This window comes from Gymnoscopelus braueri (assembly GCF_963280865.1).
Source record: "Gymnoscopelus braueri genome assembly, chromosome: 21".
NCBI lineage: Eukaryota > Metazoa > Chordata > Actinopteri > Myctophiformes > Myctophidae > Gymnoscopelus > Gymnoscopelus braueri.
Genome location: NC_137623.1, coordinates 22,487,104 through 22,509,914, shown reverse-complemented (window position 1 = coordinate 22,509,914; position 22,811 = coordinate 22,487,104). Strand labels below are relative to the sequence as shown.

Genomic DNA, 22,811 nt, shown 5'->3' with positions numbered 1-22,811 from the left:
CCCCAACCCTGCGCTGTGATCGGCCACCATTGTACCCCCCTAACCCTGCACCGTGATTGGCCAATCACAGTCTATTCAGGACTGTGATTGGCTAGTGAAACATGACACACGTGCATAGCCCTATAAATAGGACTATGCACTTAAAAAAAACACATTTATGTTTTTTTTTCAAGTTAGGGGTGTACAATGGTTGGTCCACAATATTACTTTTCTTTAAGTGAACTTCCATCACTGTGATGACCACTGTGACCACACCGCCCACTTCACACTGGGTGTGATTTTTTGGGCGGTGAAACCGCCCCTATATGTGAGGTTTGGATATTTGCACACCAAATCCTGTGCTGTGATTGGCCACCAGTGTACCCCCTAACCCTGCACCGTGATTGGCCAATCACAGTCTATTCAGGACTGTGATTGGCTAGGGAAACATGACACATGTGCATAGCCCTATATAGGACTATGCACTTAAAAAAAACACATTTATGTTTTTTTTAAAGTGAATCACACATTGTGCTAGCAAGACACCACCCACTTCACACTGGGTGTGATTTTTCTTGACTTTTTGAAATTAGCACATAAACGTTCCACTATTTTCAAATAGCCAATGTGTATAGGTTTATGGTGGTTAAAGTTATGTTGATGGCTATTAACACATTTTAGTAAGGACCCCCTGGTAAAATACCTGGATCAAGACTTGTAGAGGTAATAGTATAACAAATTATATCCATTATGCCGCTCTATAAACAAAACTGATCATTATTATCTGAATTTTGAAAATTCAGATAATTTTACATTTCTTTATTTATTTTTAATTATACAATTCTCCAATCTTAGTGCTTGTCCGGTAACATTGAGTGGTTTTACCCATTACCTGTGCTTCAGTGATGGCCACACATAATGTAACTTCCTGAGGGTCTAACTGACCCAATTCACTTTGTTAGAATGAGTACAATGTTCATTAGACATTGGATTCAAGAAAAATCTACAGACTTTCCAAATATCCCAGATAAATCCCCTTTTGAAGATCACATGGTTAGTACGTATGTATGTATGTACGTATGTACGCACTCGCAAGCATGTACGCATGCTTACGTACGTAGCACACGTGCGTGCGCGCGCACACACACACACACACACACACACACACACACACACACACACACACACACACACACACACACACACACACACACACACACACACACACACACACACACACACACACACACACACACACACACACACACACACTATTCTCTATCTCTCCATCTCAGTCATACCTGTCATTCTCTCAGTGCAACGCTCAGTGAACATGAACTTGATTAACAGGAATAAGTTTAACTGGAGCGCAACACTTACAGTCTGGACTCATTTCTGCTACGACACACCTTGTATGCAGCAGGTAAGCACTCTGAATGAGAGAAAAGTTATTATCTTTCAATATACACAATATAACAAATCACATCAAATCAAGGTATTGTTTATGGCAGACCACAGAAGAGTATCAAATGACTAAATGCATTCCATTGCTTACTTGATGAGCAGGCATCAGTTAGTTAACATTCTATTACCATTGCTTTCTGGCAGAAACCAGGACATTTTAGTTTTTGTAAATGAACACCCGTAGTACAAGAGTATTTTGAAAAAGTAGTGGAACTAGCCGACCTACAAGCTCAGTACATAATGTGATATACGTACTGTATAGGTAGCCGATCTATGATCTATGTTTTTAAAGATTTGTTTTTAAATTGAAAGTGTGCAAGTGTTAATGGCAAAACTGGAAGGAAAAGGACCAGGACCAGTGTTATAATGATGAAAAGAAATTCTGGTTTTATTATAGCTACAAATACAAAAAAAAGTAAATCACTTGCAAAGTTCAAATAATGCTGTTAACAATCTAAATGTCTCTGCAGTTCTGAAAAAGGTCCAAAAGGCAAAAAGCAAAGAAAAACAAGATAGAAAACCATAGGTGAGATCCAGTTGCCGATTATCTGCTCGGACCAGTTGATTTAAAATCTCATTTGTTTCTGCTGCCCTTGGCCTTTTAAATACCACTGTGTAATTCTATGTTTCTATTTTGTGTGTTTACTGCTGGGCGTGCAACAAATTGCCTCTTGGGTATGATAAAGTTGAAATTAATTAAATAAATTATATTGCTTACTTGGCCAGTCAATTATTATGTAAGTTTAGTCCAAGTAACTCACTGCTACATAATAAATGGAACATCATGGGAGTATTTTAATACTAGTGAGATCAGATCTAAATAGCATTACAAACTCCCAGGTACATTATTTTAGTAGCACTCTCAGGATTGTTGTGTTGACGTTTTATTGGTAACACTTTACTATATAAGCTAATTATAAATGTACTTATAATGCATCATAGACCTGACTTTAATATATAGTCTTACCGTTTATCTTCTTTTAATGCACCTGGAACTTTTACCTGTTGACTGAATGATACACAAAAATTGCCCTCTTCATAATCATTGAATAAAGAGGTTAGCTTCAAATGCTTGGGTGATAATTAAGATGATTATGCATACATATACCTTTATTTATTCACAAATACAACAAACAATAGCATTTGATCAACACTTTATTGTATTGTTTGACAGTTGAAACAACATCGGTAGAGAAAATGTACTACAGTGGAACCTCAGCTTCCATCAGAGGTGAGTTCTGTAAAGTGTAGTGCTATACTGATTTTCTTATTTTGGTCCCAATCAGCAATATTATAAATTGGTATTATAAATAGTATTATTTACCAGTGTCGATGGCCACCAGTGTTGATGAAGCATAAAAGAGGCTTATTATAACATGACAATAAATAAGGGTGTGTGTGTGTGTGTGTGTGTGTGTGTGTGTGTGTGTGTGTGTGTGTGTGTGTGTGTGTGTGTGTGTGTGTGTGTGTGTGTGTGTGTGTGTGTGTGTGTGTTCATATATTTATGTGTTACCCTCAGTTCATGTCTGCATCGAAATACATATGTATTGAAAAACCCTAGCCTTTTATTATATCCATAATAAAAATAACTTCTCTAAACCATTGATGGCCTAAACTTTAGTGCCTAAAGTGTTTAAGGTACATATAATCTGTTGTTCCAATTTTTAACTGCATGGTACTTTAACTTTTAATGTATTATTATAATAACAATTATTATTAGTAGTAGTATTATTAGTATTGTAATTGTTTTTAATAGGCCTACAGTCTAATATTAATAGAAAAGTACATCATACTCATTGTTATACATGTGATATAATATTGATAAGACTGTTGATCATTTAAAATGAGCTGCTCTCTTATAGCACTACATCCATGATTAAAACATGAAATGATAAAACAAAACTAGTTTGATCATGTAATCTTTATAATACTGCTCTTATATTTCCAACCAGGGAAGAAGTATGACCCAACAGAACGTAGAATAGTTCTGATTGGAGGAAGACATGAGGTAAACCCAGTGGAAAGAGTTCCGTAGGAAACATCATCCTGGGCAGCAATGTTTTTGACACAAACAGAAGAACAGTCAAGAGTGTCTTGAGACAAGAGGAAGTGTCTGGGAGGCAGGTCACTGTGGTCGACACTCCAGGATGGAGGTCTGATCATGCTGTAGATCTGACCCCAAAACTGACTCAGTTAGAAATCCAACAGAGCGTGAATCTGTGTGCTCTAGGACCCCATGCCTTTGTCCTAGTGATGCCATTGGACACCACATATGTAGGAACACAGATGTCAGTAGAAGAGCATGTGAGATTTCTCCTCAGTGACAGAGTGTGGAGCCACACTATTGTGGTGTTCACTGTAGCTGATAAAAACAACATGAGACTTGATCTCATTAGATCTGACCCTGACTTAATATCTCTTACTGAGAAATGTGAAGGTCGTTTCCATGTTCTTAACATCAGTGACAGAGGAGATGGAAGTCAGGTTACAGAGCTGTTGGAGAAAATAGATCAGATGGTGACTAGTGATGGTTTACACTATGTGACAGAAAAACACGTCTCAGAGGAACTGAAGGAGATGGAGAGAACTGTCAGAAGAAGAGCAGAACAACGGAGGGAAGACGCTCAAACAACTAAACCTCTGAAATATATTGGTATGTTTTGTTTTGACCAAAAATAATATGTCATGTTAACTTTTAGTGTATTTAATATATGGGCATTGGTGCTTTGTTCATTAAACAATGTTTTCTCTGACAGGAGTGACTGACCTCAGGATTGTGTTGTTGGGAAAGGAGAGCTCTGGGAAGAGTTCAGCAGGAAACACCATACTGGGAGGAGATGTTTTTAAAGTTCAGGGAAGGTCACTGCAGTGTGAGGTGAGACATGGTGAGGTTGCAGGGAGACATCTGACAGTGGTGGACTCACCAGGCTGGTGGTACAACAGTCCACTACAGGACACCTCAGAGATGGACAAACTGGAGATCCAGAACAGTGTGTGTCTCTGTCCTCTGGGACCACATGGTGTTCTTCTGATGGTTCCTCTTTATGAAGCATTTACCAAAGCACAGAGAATAGCAGTAGAGGAACACATGGCACTTCTGTCACAGGGTGTGTGGCGTCACACTATGGTACTGTTCACCTATGGAGACCTGCTGGGAGACACAAGCATTGAGCAGCACATTGAGACTGAAGGGGAATACCTCCGCTGGCTTGTTGACAAATGTGGGAACAGGTATCATGTCTTCAACAAGGAGAAGAGAGATGACTCTCAGGTCACAGAGTTGCTCGTGAAGATCGAGGAGATGGTGGCAGGAAACAGAGGTGAACACTATGAAGATCATGGAGATGTTTCAGAGAAGTTGTCAGAGAGGAAGAGGGACATAGAGGAACACGTTCAGACATTCATGACCAGGACACACAGACAGAGAGCTGCTCTGAAAGCTCTGTTTGAAGGTCAGTAAGTTCTTATGGTAGATCTTTTTACTTTTACAATTAATGGGCATGTAATGTGCTGAGCACATTATCTTAATTTTCTTAACACTGTTCATATATGGTTTCTGTCCAGAAGAAACCTTGTATCTCCATATTTCTTTTAATAAATGAATGCCCTACTTTGTACGATGTGAAATCTCATAACAAGTTGCATCGTGATGTGTTGTGAGCTTGTAGATCTGCTATTTCTGCTACTTTAAATGTATTTTGTTTAAGTAGAAGTAAAAGTGATTATGTCTCTCTGTGGGTTTTATAAATATTGAACCAATGAAAAGTATAAAAAAAGTGCTTGTGACTAAATAATAGCTATGGTAGATCCATTGGAACACAGGTTCTCTTTTATTTCTGAAAAGTAACAGTTTTGGACATATACGTTGTCTGTCAGCCTGTCTGCCCGTCCTTTTATGTGAACATACTTGTTGGCTGCAAACATATGGTCGCTGTCGGGCAAAAACCTCATAACTCCATATTATCTCCATATTCCACCCGACAGTAACAATATGTTCTACATAATTATATAGAAATATACTATATGTACTGTATACTGTATATAATAATTAATAGAAGTGAATGTGTGAATCCAGGTCATAAACAGTCACCTCAGTGTTCAGTGAACTAATGTAGATTTTGTTCCAGGAGAACATCAGAGTGTTCCAGAAGTCAGGCTGATGTTGGTTGGTGGAGAGCAGTCTGAAAGGGGCGAAGCTGGAAACTTCATACTGCAGGATGTTGTGTTTACAAACCCTTTATGGAAGGTGAGTGAACACATTTAATGGAAAGAAGTAAACATAAATAAAATAATAATGTTGTCTGATGATCATGTGAAAGTATCTTCAGTCATGACCAATACATTGTTAGTGATCAATGTACTGTTCTGTATGCAATTAACTTGGAGTCATCAGATCAGTGGTTCTTAAAGTGGGGTCCAGTGACCCCAAGGGGTCCTTGAATAGGTCCCCAGCAAAGCTTGGATCAAAATCAGTTGAACCAATTTAACCTTATATACATTGGCCATTTGAAAATAGCCGATCTACAAGATCACAATGTGTCACAATGTGACACGTTCGGCTCCCCCCCCCCCCCCCCCTTGTCTTTATCCTTAGTTTGTTGTAATTACATGCAGAATCAATCAATCACTGAATTGGGTTAAAAGTACAAATATAAATTTTCATCCTGTCTGTAAACTTTCATTCTGTTTTATATTAATATGTCACTTTAATCTCTGTTAGCAAACTGTCACAGTTAGTTTTGATATTCTACATACTTCCATAATGAAGCAGTACACTGAATAATGATGATAATAATAATAATCAAAATAATACATTTGTTTAAAAGCACCTAATTATTTATTATGATGTCAGCCTCATAGCATAATTGCCTAAGAAATGTTTTGGACAAATTGACAATTCTGCGTGACTCTACTCTCCTAACACTGCTGCTTCATTGTGCCTTGTTGCCTATCAGAATGGTTGTTACATTCCAAAGTCATTTTACAACTTTTTGACTTTTATTTAAAAAACACAATAATAATTAGAATGTAACAGCATTCTGAAATAGGTAATAAGGCGGGGTGAATAAGCAGTATAAGCAGTGTTAGGAGAGAAGAGTTAGGCAGATATAAATAAAGGCAGATAAATATGACTTAGGCAAAATTATTTGTTTTCTCATGATTGCCTAAGTCAACTATATGACTTAGGCAGATAGGGGATTTTTCTTTTCTTCTTTTGTGAAAACCTTAAAAATATGACTAACATACAGTAAACCTCATATTCCAGGAGTTTAAAACCCAGACTAAACTGGCACAATGTGTCAGACAACAGAGACGAGTTGCTGACAGAAAAGTGAGAGTGGTGAACTGTCCAGACTGGTCGACTACACCTCCATCACAGAAGATCAAAGATGTCCTTCTACACGGTGTAACTCTGTGTTCTCCTGGACCCCACGCTGTCCTGGTGACTGTCGATGTCAGGTCCAGTTTCTCTGAAGCTGACAGGAGATCAGTGGAGGAACACATGGAGCTGCTGGGGGACAGAGTGTGGAGATACACTCTGGTTCTGTTCACAGAGGGATGGTGGCTGGGAGAGAGATGTGTTGAGGAGTACATCGAGTCTGAAGGAGAGGCTCTGAGGTGGCTCCTGGGGAAATGTGGCTACAGGTACCATGTTCTAGACTGCTCCAAGTGGGACATTTCAGAAGTAACAGAGCTGATGGAGAAACTAGAAGACATGGTGACGAGGAACAGAGGACACTTCAGGGTGGAACGTGAGACAAGACAGATGACACTGTCTGAAACACTGGATAAGAACCTGACATTAAGAGACAAAGAGGAGCAATGGAGGAAGAGAGAGGAGGAGATGATTGACAGGATTTTGAAGTTTGTGGTGAAGGAACCAGAAGAACCAACTGTCAGGAGAAGACAGAGCATAAATATCTGTCCTCCAAGTAGTGAGTATCAATAGAATTGATCTGATAACAGATGTTTCTGAAGCAATGGTTCTCAAAGTGGGGTCCACGGACCCCCAGGGGTCCTTGAGGGGGTTCCAGGGGGTGACCAGCTAAATGATTGATAGTTTATTATTATTATTACCCTTATTATTATTATTAATGCAAATATCTTGCTATGTGTTGTCTTCTGTTGCAGTGAGTGGTGGAACACCATCTGAAACAGGAAGTTCATACCGCTGGTCTGCTGCCAAGGTCTCTGATTGGCTGATGAAGAGACATCCTAGACCAAGATCATTCTCTTCAGAATATGAGACCATGAGTCTATCTCCCAGCCAGACAGACACTAATGTGATGACTGCAATGGATGAAGATGAATCTATGGTTTGATAACAATAACACTCATCTTACTATCTTACTACTATATAATTGACAAAAGCTCCGAAGTTCGGCAGGGATTCGCAAGCACAGGATCACTCCACATGCCTCCAAGACCCGTCACAGACTGTTGATCAGAGCTATGGCTATGTTTTATGCATCTTACCCCACCTCGATCAGTGATCGGACTCTCGGTTTGATTGATTCTCTGATTCGCCTATCAGACCCTCAGCCTGATCTGGCAGGTTGCCATAGCAACCAGATACAGGAAGTCTGACCTCTTTATCACATGACCGAGGTTGGGAGGTTGGGAGGATGTGACTAGAGGTTAGGGCCGCAAAGCAAAGCGGGGAGGGAGGAGAGGGGAGGAGAGGGGAGGAGAGGAGCCGAGAGGAGAGGAGAGGCCAGAGAGGCCGGTCTTCGCATGACGTGTGTGCAGAGCTATAGGCCAGGTCGCCGCCATGGTTCATAAATATCTCTTACAGAGCCATGCCACGGAAAATAAAACTATTTCTGGGCCGTCGGACCCGAAACGCCAAGCGCAAGTGTTTCCTTCGTGCAGTATAACATCTAAACGCAACACGCTGTAAAAGCAAGAGCGTAAAGCGTAAAAGGACCACAAAAAAGCCAACTACAAGGACATGCCACAGCCAAGACCGCTAACTGGGCAAAAAAAGCTGGCACAAATTTCTGCCAAGAGGAGGAAATTGACTATTTAGAAGGGATGACAAAGGAAATGTTCGAAGATGATGAATTAGAGTGCTGCAATAGTGTCTGTGTGCGAAGCATCTCCTCACACCAGGCTTTGGCGTTTTGGGTCTCTTGACCTGTATTTGTTAAACTAGATGTGAGGCCCTCACATCTAGTATTATTAATTCATAGAGATGCAGCAGTGTTCTTTTCGGCGTGATAACGATAGCCATTAAGTGGTTCATTGCACTCAAGGAGGCTCTTCCATAGGCTATTGACTTAATCAATGTCATCATTCTGGTAGAAATGCAAATATGCTAATGTGATTCACCCTGTGTCAAAGGGAGTATATGTTCTGCACATGTGGTTGTGTCCACCAACCAGATGGAGTTACATCCATGTCTGTGTCAACACTGAAGGTTATGCACGGAGGGGGGGGGGGCATATCATATACTGTATGTAGTGGAGACTTCAAATTTAATCAATTCAATTCAATCAAAAGTGTTCACAGTTACCTTGACCTTTGACATTTGAACCCCAAATTGTAGTTCAAAACAACATTTTTGCCAGATGTTATGTAATTTCAACCAGGCGTCCCTGATATATATATATATATATATTTTTTATTGTATTATGTTTAATTTTTTTGAATTCTCTTCATTCCTCCAAACAGGAACAGAAATCAGAGAAACAGGTCTTGGTTGAACAGCTGAAAGCAGAAAAAGAGGAAAAGAGTCTGGTAAATAAACACACAATGCCTTTATGGTTTTATCAAATGTAATAAACACACAATGTATTTATAGTTTTATCAAACACTGCTTAATTAGATGATTCTAAAATAGTTGGTATGTTATTCGACAAAAGTCAAATACATGTTTGTGTGTCATCCATCACTAGAGACATTCAAATCACTGAACACTGGTTGTCTATGACTGCCCTCTGCTGGTGTGAAACTGTCATCACATGTGGACCTAGCCTGGCTTGGCCAGACTAATATCACTGTGTAGATATTAGTCTGGAATCTCTGTGTGGAACCTGTATTCCGAGGGGCAAATTAAAAAAATGCCTCTGGTGATAAACCTGCCCCATATTTGCATACTGGGCTCTGATTGGTCCCTCACAACTTCGGAGGGAGATAAATAAAATCTCTATTGAGAGGGGCCAGACCTAATCTGCCAAGGGCAATTTTTTGTTGCAATAGTAGATTTGTCTGGAACCAGGCTAACGTGGACCCACTAAAACTGAGACAGGACTTTACCTGAAACAATTTTCTTTTCTTTCGTTCTTTCGTTCTTTCGTTCTTTCGTTCTTTCGTTCTTTCTTCTAATATATTGTAGTTGGAGCAGCAGATGGAGAGTTTGAAGGTGGAGCTGGAGATTAAGAACATTCAACTGCAGCAGAGAGACAAGAAACTCATGGAGATGAACACACTGGTGACAACACACATGCACATGCACATGCACATGCACATGCACATGCACATGCACATGCACATGCACATGCACATGCACATGCACATGCACATGCACATGCACATGCACGGGAAGTGACTAATTAAGCTTATCTAATCGGACTGGGATCAGTAACAAAAAGACACAGACACAACAGAGGAGAAATACTGCATCATGGTTTGTGTCTCTACCAACCAGTTCTTATAATATCATAGTGAGGGGGGGGGGTGTTATCACTCTACTGACATGTATGAAACAATGTTTTGTAAGGTCACAGTGACCTTGACCCTTGACCACTAAATATGAATCAGTTCATCCTTGAGTCCAAGTGGATGTTTGTACCACCTCCTTTATTCAAATTGCCTAGAGGGTGGATGGACCGAGGTTGGGTGGACCAATGGTAGGTGGACTGACGGTGAACATCACAAATGTAACATCCGATTCCGGACTTGCGAAGCGAACCCATGCACCGATCTGCACCAAACATGGCACAGACATTGTTCAGGGGTCTGCCATGACAATAGTCACACCAGGGTTCCCGTCAGGCGACAGGCGCACCAATGTTCCAATCTGCATCACATTGGAGCAAACACTTTTCGCATGAGAATAATCACCATTAAACGTAAATTAAACACATAATGGGGAGCTACAGCAGTGTTACAGCAGTAGGGGTGGGACAAACAATATATATGATGATATATCGATCGTATAGTATTGTGATATCAAATATCAATATTTTATTATGAAAGCATTATTATGTCAGTCCACACTGCTTGATTGATTAATAAAAAAAGAAAAGAAAGACACGACAGCAAAATAAGCAACAATAGCAAAGTAATTAGCAGTATTCGTGTGTGTTGTTTTTTGGGTGTATTAGACATTACAGTTATTGCATGGTATGAGGATTTAAACAGACAATGTTGAGAAAACCATTGAAGCAAAACGAAACAGAACAGAATGGATATGGATAATTAAGTTATCTTTTTTTTCTTTTGATGTGATGTGTCGTATCGCAGATGTTGTGTATCGTTATATTATCGCTATCGAGGGCCAAATATCGCCACAGTATCAAATCATCAGTTACTCGTATTGTCCCACCTAGACATAACATTTACTTCTCTCCATCCCTCCAAACAGGAGCAAATGCTTCTATCAGAGAAAGAGGAGAAGAGGAGGATACTTGCTGACAAGAGTCTGGTACATAAAAACACAATGCATTTATAGTTTGATCAAATAAAATAAACACACAATGCATTTATAATTTGATCAAATAAAATAAACACACAATGCATTTACAGTTTTATCAAACATTGCTTAATTAGATGATACAAAGAGGTATGTAATTGGACAAAAGTCAAATAAAGAGTGTCATCTGTCACTAGAGACATTCACATCACTGAACACTGGTGTGCTCTCTGCTGGTGTGAAACTGACATGTGGGCTCACTAAAACAGAGCCGGTAATTTTCCTGAAATGATATTAACTAACAAAGTTTCTTTCTTTCTTTCTTTCTTTCTTTCTTTCTTTCTTTCTTTCTTTCTTTCTTTCTGTCTTTCTTTCTGTCTTTCTGTCTTTCTGTCTTTCTTTCTTTCTTTCATATGGTGTAGTTGGAGCAGCAGTTGAAGAGTGTGAAGGTGCAGTTGCAGCAGAAAAGAATCTGATGAGGATGAACACACTGGTGAGAACTTACCATCTCTTCATGGAGAATCTGCACCAAGGCCTAGCAACTCATCCTGTTTGTGCTCTGCTTTTTTTAGTCAAATAACATACATAAATTGTAGGTGTGTAGGAAATACGAACCAATGAACAGTGGTGAATAAGTACAAACTAGGAAGAACATTTTATTTTTTAATATCAATGCATTGGTGCAAGAGTCCCTTGTAGTGGAGTCAAAAGTATAATATTTCCGTTTGAAATGTGACTGAGTGAAAGTTGTGTGCTTGCTAAAGAAAATGTCAAAAAATGTTCTTAAAGGGACTATACCATGAATTTTAACTTTTCCTTATTTTTTGTGTTTTTGGTCTCCCCTACCTCTCTTCTATCCCCAAAAATACCCCAGTTTGAGCACTCAGGCTTTCACAGCATATCTGGGGTTTTATGTAAATTGGTCTCAAAACAGACCAAACTGATTTGGTCCCGAATGTGACGTCACTTTCGGGGCAGTCCCTCCCGTTTTTCAGTTCCAACATAGAAAAGAAAATTAGTTTTTTTTTTTCTTTCTTTTTTTTGGTACTGGCTCATGTGCGCCACGTGCAAATCAGGACAATGTGGTATTGCAGGTGAAAGTGCTTTATAAGCCAGAGAGAAGTTAGTTGGAATGAATATATGTGAGGCTTGATTTAGGCTCAAACCTTTTGAAAAACGTTTGAGGGACATAAATAATATGATATTAAATATTAAATATTTATGAAGGTATGAAATAACAACTTACTTTACCCCACTCAGATTGCACAAGATTGATGGGAATATTTCTGCTCTGTGCCAAATATGTAAAATATCAGAAGGTAACCTGGTTCATATGTTATGGAGCTGCCCATACATTACTTAGATGATTATTGGAAGTTCATCTTGTCCAGTGTCTCGGAGGTCGTAGAATTTGACATTCCACATGACCCAAGAATATGGTTACTGGGGGACGTCAATCTGCTCAATAAATATTTTGTGTCGCTCGCCGCAGCCGCGAAGAAAGTTATTCTAGTTAATTGGAAATCTGAAAATTCGCCTTCACAGAGACATTGGCTAAATGAACTTTCATCTTATTGCACACCAGAAAAGATATTTTATAATGTAAGAAGAAAACCTGCAATATATCAGAAAATCGGGGGTAATTTCTTTGACGTTCTTCCATCATTATCTCCTAATAGTTGATTTTTCTTTCTCCTCTGGTTTTTTGTTTTAGTTTTATTATATTTGATATTGTCTGAAAGTTGTTGTGAAAAAAGAAAAATAAGAGACTCTTGAGGGTTAAGTAGTGTACCATTCTGGGAAAGGGGTGGGGGGAGGGTCTGGGAGGACTGTTTTTGTATTTTTTGTCTTCTTTCTGTTGTGTTCTTGTGTATCGTGTCTTTTCCTTTATTCTTTGTCTTTTTTATTATGTCTTATTTACAAAAAAATAAATAAAAAATAAATGATAATGATATGTACAAAAAAAATCACACCCAGTGTGAGTGAGCGGTGCCTACTCTGTTTGATGAGTGTGTGCTGTCATTCAGTTGGTACAAATCTATTTGATGTGTGGTCGCTGGCATTCAGACTGGTATTGAGGCGGTACTAAAAGAGTATTTGTACTTTTTTGATCGACTTTTAAGTATTTATACTCATTTTAACCATGTTTAAGTATGTCACTCATTTGAAGTACTACTGAGTATTTTTACTCAATTTAAGTACTCTTAAGTATTGTTACTCAATGTATTTTCTTGAAAGTATTTTTAATCACTTTATTAACTTTAATGTATTTTTCACAATTGTTTACAACTTTTAAGTATGTTTACTCTTTTTATCAACTTTTAAGTATTTTTTATCAACTTTTAAGTATTTTTACTATTTTTTTCAACTTTTAAGTATTTTTACTCATTTTGAGTACTTTTAAGTATTTTTACTCAATTTAAGTACTCTGAAGTATTTTTACTCAAGGTATTTACTTTTAAATATTTGTACTCACTTTATTTACTTTTAATATTTTTTACTCACATTGTAGGTCGGTCGTTTTAGTGTGTGTGTGTGTGTGTGTGTGTGTGTGTGTGTGTGTGTGTGTGTGTGTGTGTGTGTGTGTGTGTGTGTGTGTGTGTGTGTGTGCACACGTGCGGGCCAGTCTGTGTGTGTGTGCATGTCTTTAAGTGGCGCTTGTGTTGCAAAGGTGCACCTTGCAGGACTCCATGTTCTGTGTGTGTGTGTGTGTGTGTGTGTGTGTGTGTGTGTGTGAAAGAAAGAAGGAAAGAAAGAAAGAAAGAAAGAAAAAAAAGAAAGAAAGAAAGAAAAAAAGAAAGAAAGAAAGAGGGGAAATAATAGGCCACTGTTACATAGGGGGTTGACCGTTGACAACACGTGACGTCATTGCAGATTATCAACAGAAACAACACAGCCGTATGGAGATGTCGCCATGACAACACATGTATACGCAAGCCCAGTGTTTAATGTTGCGCGTGCAGAAAGCATCAGCCAATGGGCAACGGGCAGCCAACAGTATCTACAGTACCAGTATCTACAGTACCTTAAAAGTTCATTCCTTCTTTCTTGTCACAGAGAAAGAACAGAACCCAAGCAGCAGAGAAGACGACTCATCCATTATTATGGCTGTAGTTACACTGTTGTGGTCAGACCTGGTGGAGATGGAGGAGCGCAGGGAAGAGGAGTGGAGGATCAAGGAGGATGAGTGGGAGGCCATTCAGAAAGAGAAGGAGGAGAGGATGGAGGCATTGGAGTCTCTTAAGGCTGACTTCTTTTCTCTCCGGAAGGTGGAGAAGGAGACTCTGCTGCAAGAGACTCTGGTGGATGAATGGGAGGCCATTGAGGAAGAGAAGGTGGAGATGGAGGAATGGGAGGAGTCTGCTTTGGCAAAACTCTATTCCCTCATGTGAGATCTCAAGACCCTGCACCCCCCCCCCCACCCCCCAACGGTCCTTTTAAGGACCACCTTCCTCTCCTTTTGCTGTGACCTTGCCGTGGTGGAGAGGCTTAGTGATTCAGTGACCCTGGGTCCTATGCTGGTGGCGGTTGACCATGATAGGTTTAACCACACCGGTTTGGTCACAGGAGAGAGTCCAAACTAACAACAGCATAATCTCTCTGAAGTGAAGTGGAGAGGGGGATAGGATAGCCCAGGGCTCCCTGGGCTTCCAGCCCCCACCCCTCAAACCTTTTCATGTCAATGTCCGCCAAGTTGTGCATATATATTTATTTGGCTTGTTTCACATTTTTTCTAGACTTTTTGAAAGCACATAAACGTTCCACTATTTTCAAATAGCCAATGTGTATAGGTTTATGGTGGTTAATCAGAATCAGAATCAGTTTTATTGTCACATCACAGGTTTACAAGGTAAAAAAGTGGGTGAAATTCTTTGGCTATTAAAGGGATACTTCACTTTCGGGCCGGGGACACATTTAAAAAAAATATTAAAAATAAATGAAAAAGGTTATGGAAAATTCATGGCCCCCTCACACATTAGTAGGACACTGCGTGTCGTGAGGGGGCCATGAATTTTCCATAACTTTTTTCATTTATTTTTAATATTTTTTTTAAATGTGTCCCCGGCCCGAGAGTGAAGTATCCCTTTAACACATTTTAGTAAGGACCCCCTGGTAAAATACCTGGATCAAGACTTGTAGAGGTAATAGTATAACAAATGATATCCATTATGCCGCTCTATAAACAAAACTACGATATGTAGATGTGATCATTATTATCTGAATTAAATTATACAATTCTCCAATCTTAGTGCTTGTCCTGTAACATTGAGTGGTTTTACCCATTACCCGTGCTTCAGTGATGGCCACACAAAATGTAACTTCCTGAGGGTCTAACTCCTCAAACTGACCCAATTCACTTTGTTAGAATGAGTACAATATTCATTAGACATTGGATTCAAGAAAAATCTAAAGACTTTCCAAATATCCCAAATAAATCCCCTTTGGAAGATCACATGGTTAGTGCACTTGTTACCTCTACCAAAGGTCTAACATCCTCCATTTATAGTATTCTAAACAAAAAATCTGCCGATTTATAATGCAATGACTTTTAAACATAAATGGGAGACAGACTTGGGATGCACTTATGATGATGTGTGTTAGCAGAGGTCAAACTACAACGGCTCTGCATGAGAACCATACACAACACATAATAACACCGAACATCACAGGGGAAATAAATAAAGAATAAAAACATGGAGACAGGAGACACGGAGCTTTCTCATACACAGCTTCTCAGGGAACTAGCTGCCCTCACCTAGCAGTGAGGCTTTTTATTGAACACACACCACACCCAAATCAGCTCCATAATACACGCCCATCACAGATGGCATTGTTCAAGCAATCAGTGTCAGTGTCAATAATCAAATCATACAACATAAAGAAACAATCATTAAGGTTTGCCTCTTATAAAACAAATACTTACTACAAATGGGAGCATAACTCAACACCCCCACTTGTTCTCACTTTGTTATCATCATGCACATTGTACAAAGTTTTTTTTTTCTTCTCACATTCCAAACATAAATTCAGCAAACTTAAGTAACTTAAATTTAGTAGCAGGTTTTGTCATCACATCTGCTACCATTTCCTCAGTTGGACAGTATTCTAATACAATGTTACCATCATTCACAGTAGACCTAATGAAGTGGTACTTTATGTCAATATGTTTGCATCTCTGTCTGTTGACAGGATTCTTTGCCAAAGCAATTGTACCCTGGTTGTCTTCGTAAACCTTAGGTAGTACATATTCATATTCATCAAGACCTTCTAGAAGTTGTTTAAGGTAAAGACACTCCTGTATTGTTGCGGCTAGAGCCATATACTCTGCCTCACAAGTGGACAGTGCAACAGTGGGTTGCTTTTTGGTCTTCCATGAAACCAAAGTGCCTTTTTTGGTTAGGCTTACACAATAACCTGTTGTACTACGTCTGTCATCATCAGCCGTCCAATCTGTATCACTGTATGCTTGTAGACCTAGTGTCTCATCAGATTTTCTGTAACACAACTCCTTGTCAAGTGTACTTTTAAGATACCTCAGTACATGTTTAACTGTGACCCATTGCTCATCAGTTGGCTTTGTAAAGTACTGTGACAGTTTGCTCATAACATAGCTTAAATCAGGTCTTGTGCAGACAGTTAAATAAATGAGGCTACCGACTGCCTCTCTGTATTTTTTTTCCATTTTTTTTTTTTTCATCGTTGTAACATTTTACTTCTTCCATACTGGACAAAGAAACAAGACGGAACAAGTCTGTTACACACAAGCCAAATACCCATACAAATATTTAAAGAGGCAGAAGTAGTACAGCTTGCTACATACATTTTTTTTGATTTTCTTAAATCAATAAAATGTTCCACTCTGTCAAGAAAGAAAATGCAACTAATGAGCATTAAGATTTCAATGCAAAATATATCATATGAAAAATGTGATATCTAGGCTGAGAAAATGTAAGTAAACAGCATTGAATATTACTTGGGTGATAAGTCACCATGCACCATTTAATTGGTGCAACAAACAAAAATCCAGTCCAAATCCACGAAAAAACTGTTCCGTCTGTATTTCTCAAATTTCTCAAATGTTGGAGAATGGCATTTTTGGGAATGAAACCTCATGTTATTTTGATAAGAAAAAAAACATACCTCAATTTATATTAGCAAATAACAGCCTAATTGTGTAATTGCATCAAAAGGAACAAAAGGATGTGATGGGTATGCTCCGAGATAGATTTCAGAATCAGCTTTCATTAACTCAATATATATATAAAAAAAAAGGTATTGATCTGTGGGCTGTTATTCTGCATAGATTGTAACACATTAACAGAACAATTTCAAATACAACTTCAGTAAGAAAGGACTGATACAATGCAAAAATACTGAATTATTCCACCAAAGTAAAGTATTTACACATCCTTCTGATATATCAAAAACAACTTTTTTGTTGTTAATAAAAGAATGGCATTTTTGGGAATGAAACCATGTTATTTTGATAAGAAAAAAAAAGATAAGAAAAAAACATGCCTCAATTTATATTAGCAAATAACAGCCTAATTGTGTAATTGCATCAAAAGGAACAAAGGGATGTGATGGGTATACTCTACATTTAGTGCCGAGATATATTCCAGAATCAGCTTTCATTAACTCAATATATCAAATTAAAGGTATTGATCTGTGGGCAGTTTTTCTGCATAGATTGTCACATTAACAGACCAATTTCAAATACAACTTCAGTAAGAAAGGACTGATAAAATGCAAAAATACTGAATTATTCCACCAAAGTAAAGTATTTTCACATCCTTCTGATATATCAAAAACAACTTTTTTGTTGTTGTTAATAAAATAATGGCATTTTGGGAATGAAACCATGTTATTTTGATAAGAAAAAAAAAGATAAGAAAAAAAACATGCCTCAATTTATATTAGCAAATAACAGTCTAATTGTGTAATTGCATCAAAAGGAACAAAAGGATGTGATGGGTATGCTCTACATTTAGTGCCGAGATAGATTCCAGAATCAGCTTTCATTAACTCAACATATCAAAACAAATTAAAGGTATTGATCTGTGGGCTGTTTTTCTGCATAGATTGTCACATTAACAGACCAATTTCAAATACAACTTCAGTAAGAAAGGACTGATAAAATGCAAAAATACTGAATTATTCCACCAAAGTAAAGTATTTTCACATCCTTCTGATATATCAAAACAACTTTTTTTTGTTGTTAAAAGAATGGCATTTTTGGGAATGAAACCATGTTATTTTGATAAGGAAAAAAAAGATAAGAAAAAAAAACATGCCTCAATATATGTTAGCAAATAACAGCCTAATTGTGTAATTGCATCAAAAGGAACAAAAGGATGTGATGGGAATGCTCTACATTAACTCAATATATCAAAAAACAATATGGATGGATTGTTGTGGATCCACAGTGGCTGCTGTGCAAAAGGCACTTTGTTATCCTTCTGTTTAATTGGGTAGTCCAGCCAGAAACCCCACTACGCCACCTACTGCTACTCCTTTTGTTTGGGTTTCACCATTCCTCCAATGTCATGACCAGGCAGTGCGAGTTCACGGGTCTCGTTCCGCAGGGCGTGCAACTGGCCCTCTAGTTGGGCGTCCATGTCCAACTGGTGGATGCCCTTCTCCCACGTTAACTTATATGCAGTAGCACATGGAGCGAACTTATCCATACGGTCTATCCAGTCGTACAAATTCTTCCTGAGCTTCCTGAGCTCGTCCATGCCTGGTGGCTGCTGAAGATCCTTAAAGGATGCACAGAGAATGACGTCAACCACTGAAACCAGGCTTCCAGTAATATATTCGTCGCCCGTGTTCCCCAGCAACTCCTCTGTCCACTTGGCCAGTTTCTCCAAGGCAACAGGTTTGGGTTTAGCCTGTAGGAGAGCTTCTTCCAATCTCAGAATGTATCTGGAACAATCGATTTTTTTTCCAGTACTTCTTTCCAGGATCAACTGACAGATGTCGTTTGCACTTGCAGCGATAACCTGGTCACCGTCGTCCACAATGCATGGCGATGGTTTACCTTTGCTCGGTGGTCTAATGCAAACTGTTATAGCACTGAGATCACCTTCAGGTTAGCAGAATCCTTTGGCCTTGTCGATATATAAATGGTCAGAGACATTTTGTCGCTGTTCGAAAAGACAAGAGGTGGCAGGTGGTATGCTCGGTCGCAATCACGGGTATCGCCTCTCTGTATTTTCTGACATCAGGCATCATGTCGGCACCATCAGTATAATTTAGTTTTTGTTCACAAGGTGTCGATCTAGGCTTACAATCCTGCATGTCAAACCTTTCTAGGATTTTCTCTACATACTTTGCTTGTGACATTTTTACACAGTTATCAATTTGGTTAAAATCAATACCTAGAAAATGTCTAAGTTTGCCCAAATCTTTCATTTGGAATCTTGAAGCAAGCATGTTCTTCACAGTTCTCAGAGCATTTTCATCACTTGCAGCAATGATTAAGTCATCAACCCATATTATCATGATTACTTTTTCATTTTCAGTTTCTCTGGTGTAAACACAATTGTCAGCTTGATTTTGCACACAGTGGATTTTGGTCAGGTTTTCATGCAAAACCTTGTTCCAATTTCTGCCAGATTGTTTTAGCCCATACAATGACCTTTCTAGCTTACAAACCAATTTTTCATTGGTGCTAGATTTCACCTCGTAAACCCTCTGGTTGTTCCATATAAATTTCACAATCTATAGGTGCATTCAAGTAGGCAGTTTTAACATCCATCTGGTGCAAAATCAGGTTTTCCTGTGCTGCTTTCTGCATCAACACTCTGATACTTGTTAAGTTAGCTGTGGGAGAAAATGTCTCCTCATAATCAACTCCCAACTGTACCCTTTAGCCACATACCTAGCTTTGTATTTTTCAGACCCATCAATGTTGTTCTTAATCGCATAAACCCATCTACCCCCCACTGCTTTCTTACCCTCAGGTAAGTTGGTTAGTGTAAATGTGTTATTTTCTTTAAGCGATTGCATTTCCTCATCCATCGCATGGACCCACTCTTTTGAGTTATCTGAGCTTAAGGCTCCTGTGAAAGTTACAGGTATGTTACATGTCACTCTGTAGCAATAATCAATGTTACTTTGGACCTGATCAGTTTCCTCATCTGATGAATCCTTAGAAACATAGTCACGTAGGTAGCTTGGCTTTCTCCTCAGTCTACCAGAAGGGTATCTTTTTGGCTCCGGTTTAGCTTCAACTCCTTGTGGTTGGCTTCTCTCTTCAGCCTCATTGACTGGAACCTGGTCAATTTCTGGAGTTACATTCTGCCTAGTATTGGCCCTGTACTCCACCATTCAGATTAACATCATCATCATCTGCAATTATAGTCTGAGTCTGTTGCTCTACACCAGTCTTGGAAACAAACTTGACTAATCTATTTTTCTGCACTTTTCTGCTGTCTGGAAAATAGACAATGTATGCTGGACTGGTTTTGTCATACCCGATAAAAACACATTTTTCACACCTTGGATCAAGTTTTCTCTTGTCTTGTTTGTATGCAAAACACTCTGATCCGAACCTTTGCATTCTGGACAGGTTGGGTCGTCTCCCTGTCAGCACCTGCACTGGTGTCTTCTTTGTGCGCTTGTTAAAACACCTGTTCCTGATAACTGCTGCTGTCTGTACAGCATAAGGCCACAAACATTTTGGAAGCCCACTCTCAATTAACATGCACCGTGCCATATCAAAAAGTGTACGCCAATTTCGCTCAGCTGTTCCATTTTGGTGTGGAGAATATGGTGCTGAGGTCTCATGTCGAATACCATTTTTAACCAGTAAAGTTTTGAAACTTTTTGCAGTGTATTCGGTGCCATTATCAGATCTGAGACGTTTAATTTTACCATATGGGGCTGTGTCGGCAAGAAATCTTTCAGTGGCTTGCACTGTGTCACTCTTATTTTTAAGAAAATAGACAAATACTGCACTGGAAAAGTCATCAGTAAATGACAGTGCATACTTGTACCCCTCTCTGGACTCTGGTTGTATAGGTCCTGCCAAATCTGTGTGTACTAGCTCCAATGGTGTGGTAGCTCTCACATCAGGGTCCCGGTTTCTAGTTTGAGTAAACTTGCCCTGAGTGCACACTTCACAATGTGGAGGTTTGTTTGTTGTACCTTTAATGGTCATGCCATCTACAACAGTTTGCAACCTCTGAACGTCATCATAGTTACAATGCCCTAATATTTCATGCCATGTTTGCAAATCAAAACAGCCCTTAACTTGGTCATCACATTTCACATCATCTTTTACAGTGTGCAAATAATACAGTCTATCGTGCACGCGAATGTGGAATTTCGTACCGTCTTTGTGTATCAGAACGTCCTTCCCTTTCTTGAAGATCACGGTCGCTCCGCTGGCAGTAGCTGCTTTCACTGAAAAAATGTCTTGTGGATAGGAGGGGATATAAACGCCTGTTTCAGCGTTGTTTTGAGGTGGCGCCCAGGCTGTCCATCAGGCGGACCTCTGCGTCCCCTCGGCGCTCTGCTACACCCTTGAACCTTGTGCCGTCGGCCAGCTCCACACAGTGGGACTCGGCCTGGAACTCGTCATCGAACTTCTTGAACATGTCAAGGTCTGTAATAATATGCGAGGTTGCCCCGCAGTCGACCATCAGGCCCCTCGCATCGACGCCCCGGCATGGCTGGGGTCGCTCGCCCGGAACGCATACTCGTCCTGGTCATCTGTCGCCTCCTCGGAAACTTTCCGTGCGTCATCTCGGCGCTGTCTCCTTCTGCAGGTCGTGTCTCGGTGTGTGGTGCTTCTGCAGTGGTTACACCACAGTTTGCGCTGGCAAGCACGGGCCATGTGTCCTCTCAGGCCGCACCTGTAGCACACCACGTCCGCTGCTGCCCGTTCAGCTCCACGTTCACCTGGACCTGCTGCTGCTCTGGGTCTCGCTGCCCGTTGTTGTCCTCGCGCCGTCATCACGTTGTCCTCCTCGACTGGAGCACGCATCTTCGTAGCTCCGTAGCTTCGTCTTAAATTCAGCAAACAGTATTGGCTCATCTGCTTGCGTGACATGGATTACAAACGGTTTAAAAGACTCAGGGAGTCCCTTTAAAACCATCGCAACTAGTAACCCGTCACTCAAAGTCTCTCCAGCGTTTCGTAACGCAGTGATGGCGGTCTCAGCCCGAATAACGTACTCCGTCACACTCTCGCTGCTCGATTTCTGAAGCGAGGTCAGTTGTGTGTACAGGCAGATTATTCGTGGCTTTCCTGCACCTGCATAATAGTCTCTTAAAATCTTTAGTGCTGCCCGCCCGTCGTCGGATGCCTCTCGCATCACCAGCGATAAACTTTTATCATCCAGGAACTGGATTAACTCCGCATACGCTTACGCATTTTTCGTTGCGTCTTCCTGCAGCGCTTCTTCTGCTCCTTCTTCTTCTCCTTCAGTATTGGGCTCTGTTAAAATAGTCTCTTTCAACCCTTGTAAACGAAGGTGGCCCAAAAACTTTGTCTCCCATAGTTCATAATTCTTTTCATCCCCGTCAAACAAAAGTCTTGACCAGCGGCTACTTGGCTCCGCTGCTCTCCTCATGGTGCTACGACACAGCGTGCTATACAACACGCGTCTAGTCTAGTGTTGTTGGTTACTCTGGGCCCATAACCTGTTAGCAGAGGTCAAACTACAACGGCTCTGCATGAGAACCATACACAACACATAATAACACCGAACATCACGGGGGA

The 22,811-nt window shown here is 39.8% G+C and overlaps 1 protein-coding gene across 4 annotated transcripts; it reads left to right on the top strand.

The window, feature by feature from the left end:
- Positions 1-1,317: 1,317 nt before the first annotated feature.
- Positions 1,318-12,874, top strand: LOC308076751 (GTPase IMAP family member 8-like). Of its 4 annotated transcripts, none has more exons than XM_080417203.1 (10): positions 1,318-1,402; positions 1,914-1,969; positions 2,618-2,674; positions 3,396-4,096; positions 4,200-4,895; positions 5,571-5,689; positions 6,710-7,379; positions 7,576-7,760; positions 9,118-9,183; positions 9,782-10,093. In XM_080417203.1, exons 4-10 carry the CDS (start codon positions 3,697-3,699, stop codon positions 9,992-9,994), a joined length of 2,349 nt encoding a protein of 782 aa, XP_080273329.1. In that variant the 5' UTR covers positions 1,318-1,402; positions 1,914-1,969; positions 2,618-2,674; positions 3,396-3,696; the 3' UTR covers positions 9,995-10,093. The 4 variants fall into 4 exon arrangements, with proteins under 4 accessions (XP_080273329.1, XP_080273330.1, XP_080273331.1 ...); XM_080417204.1 differs by lacking the exon at positions 1,318-1,402 and adding exons at positions 11,033-11,092; positions 11,503-12,874 and having other exon boundaries at positions 1,519-2,674; positions 3,401-4,096; positions 9,782-9,877; XM_080417205.1 differs by lacking the exon at positions 1,318-1,402 and adding an exon at positions 11,503-12,874 and having other exon boundaries at positions 1,519-2,674; positions 3,401-4,096; positions 9,782-9,877.
- Positions 12,875-22,811: the final 9,937 nt, after the last annotated feature.

Excerpts from the sequence above, each read along its gene's own strand:
- LOC308076751 (XM_080417203.1), top strand. The coding sequence starts at position 3,697 with ATGCCATTGGACACCACATATGTAGGAACACAGATGTCAGTAGAAGAG. Across the intron at positions 4,097-4,199 it reads TAAACCTCTGAAATATATTG|GAGTGACTGACCTCAGGATT; the intron begins GTATGTTTTGTT and ends TTTCTCTGACAG. Across the intron at positions 9,184-9,781 it reads AAAAAGAGGAAAAGAGTCTG|TTGGAGCAGCAGATGGAGAG; the intron begins GTAAATAAACAC and ends AATATATTGTAG.